General features: G+C 41.6%; 1 protein-coding gene across 1 annotated transcript in view; it reads left to right on the forward strand.

Moving 5' to 3' along the window:
- Positions 1-2100, forward strand: part of TMEM230 (transmembrane protein 230) — a 12137-nt gene that overhangs the window by 2020 nt on the left and 8017 nt on the right. Inside the window, exon 2 of the mRNA XM_005874672.2 lies at positions 1276-1396. Coding sequence (XP_005874734.1) covers positions 1298-1396 — 99 coding nt within the window. The 5' untranslated portion in view covers positions 1276-1297. The remainder of the gene's footprint in view (positions 1-1275; positions 1397-2100) is intronic.

The following is a 2100-nucleotide window of genomic DNA, read 5'->3' on the forward strand; positions in this document are numbered from 1 at the left end:
CATGGATCGACTGCCTCCCACGCCAGGGCCAGGGCCAGGGCCAGGGCCAGGGCGGGATAGAACCTTCAACCTAGGCACATGCCCTTACCTTGACTGGGAATTGAACCTGAGATCCTTCCGTTCTTGGGCTGACACTCCAACCACTGAGCCATGCTGGCCAGGGCTCAAATGTGTGTGTTTTTTGTTTTTTTTTAATTTTGTAAGAGTTTATTTGAACTAAAACTGACTACATAGGCTGGGGAGCAAGATCTCAAATGTTCCTAAATGTCATTGTTTTTACATCTTATCTACTGTCTCTTAAACAAGTGACTAAATGGCCATGATTTTTTAAAATTATAGAAGTAATCTGGAAAATGAAATCACTACTTTCACTGCTTGAGTGGGGCAGAGAGGCAGGAAAATCAGAAGCCACTGGTACAGTACTGATAACCAGGAGCTTATCCAAATTTACAACAAGAAGCTTTACAAATCATTTTCATTAACAGCATGATATTCATCAGGGGGAAATAGGCAAAATGTAGATATGAGTGTAATCTATTCCCCACCCTCTCTCTCCTTCCTCCCTGGCAAATAAGAGAATCACTTGAGTTTATGCTCCTCTTGCTTTTTTCTGAAGCAGGGACAAGAGGCAAACAATACTGTAGCACAGCGGTTCTCAACCTGTGGGTCGCGACCCTGTTGGCAGTCGAACGACCCTTTCACAGGGGTCGCATGGTTGGGTCACAACATGAGGAACTGTATTTAAAGGGCCAGAAGGTTGAGAACCACTGCTATAGCAGAATGGTTGAAAATTTGGACTTTGCGTAAGTCCAAATGATACTACCTTGTACCATCCTGGCTACTGGAATCCCCAATAGTAAAGTGAAATACTTAAGATTCGCCAGCACAGAAAGAAAAAATGATTATCCAGCATAGATAATGGCTACATTGACCTTCAGGTAGACTTGGACTTAAGTCATTACTCTTCCACCCTGTATGACTTTGGAAAAATTAGGAGGCAAAGGAATGTCGGTGGCAAGGTACGTATAAGTTCTGGTTCTTGGTCATTGTCTTGACTTTCATTCTACCAGGACAAACCAGAGTGGATATATAATGGGGCTATTTTCATTTTGTTAAAAGAAGATCAGGTTCTAAGAGCAGTGGAGCCTAAATTGCCAGTTGCTAGTATGTCATCACAGCCCAAAACTCCAAATCACTGCATCTGAGATGCCTGAATTTATGAGCTATAAAACACCATTGTTGCTTGCAGACGTTAACAGTGTTCCTTGTTTTCAGACTGTAGCTGTGTCAGTGTGTTATGATGCCATCTCGTACTAACCTGGCTGCTGGAATCCCCAGTAGTAAAGTGAAATACTCCAGACTCTCCAGCACAGATGATGGCTACATTGACCTTCAGGTAAGTGCACAAGAGAGCTGATGAGACTGGCTGGCTCTGTTTCTGATGAGCTAGCAGGAAGACCTGACGGTAGAGGTTTTTGCTATCTGTCCCTGGGGATTAGAGGGAGCAGCAAGAAAGAAACCCAGCACCTTTCAGCCATAGCCTTCAGAAGGAGGGATCTTGGCGGAGCTGTTTCAAACCAATATGAATACAGTTCCTTTTTAAGCATTTTTAGTTGTAATGCCAAAGCCCAGCAATTGCAAATTTATTTAGTTTAATCTGAAAAATAATCCGACTGTTTTGTTAAGTAGAAAAAAAATGTTAAGGGCTACGTCATCAGTTTGTTTATACTTTAGTCAAAGTCAGTTCACCTTTTAAGGGAGAAACTAACGGCTAAAGCCAGCAGATTGTGGAATTCCTTCCTCTTTCCTGACGCCATGAGATCCAGTTTATTAAAGGTATTTTTGGTGGCAAACAGTAAGTAAACCAGTTCACCTTTTAAGGGAGAAACTAACAGCTAACGCCCGCAGATTGTGAATTCCTTCCTCTTTCCTGACACCATGAGATCCAATTTATTAAAGGTATTTTTGGTGGCAAACAGTAAGTAAAACAGAGTATTTATTAAGCTTGTACCCTACCCTGATGATTTTTTTAAAAATATATTTTATTGATTTTTTTACAGAGAGGAAGGGAGAGGGATAGAGAGTTAGAAACATCGATGA

The sequence above is a fragment of the Myotis brandtii genome, unplaced genomic scaffold, assembly GCF_000412655.1.
Source record: "Myotis brandtii unplaced genomic scaffold, ASM41265v1 scaffold45, whole genome shotgun sequence".
In the NCBI taxonomy this organism is placed as follows: domain Eukaryota; kingdom Metazoa; phylum Chordata; class Mammalia; order Chiroptera; family Vespertilionidae; genus Myotis; species Myotis brandtii.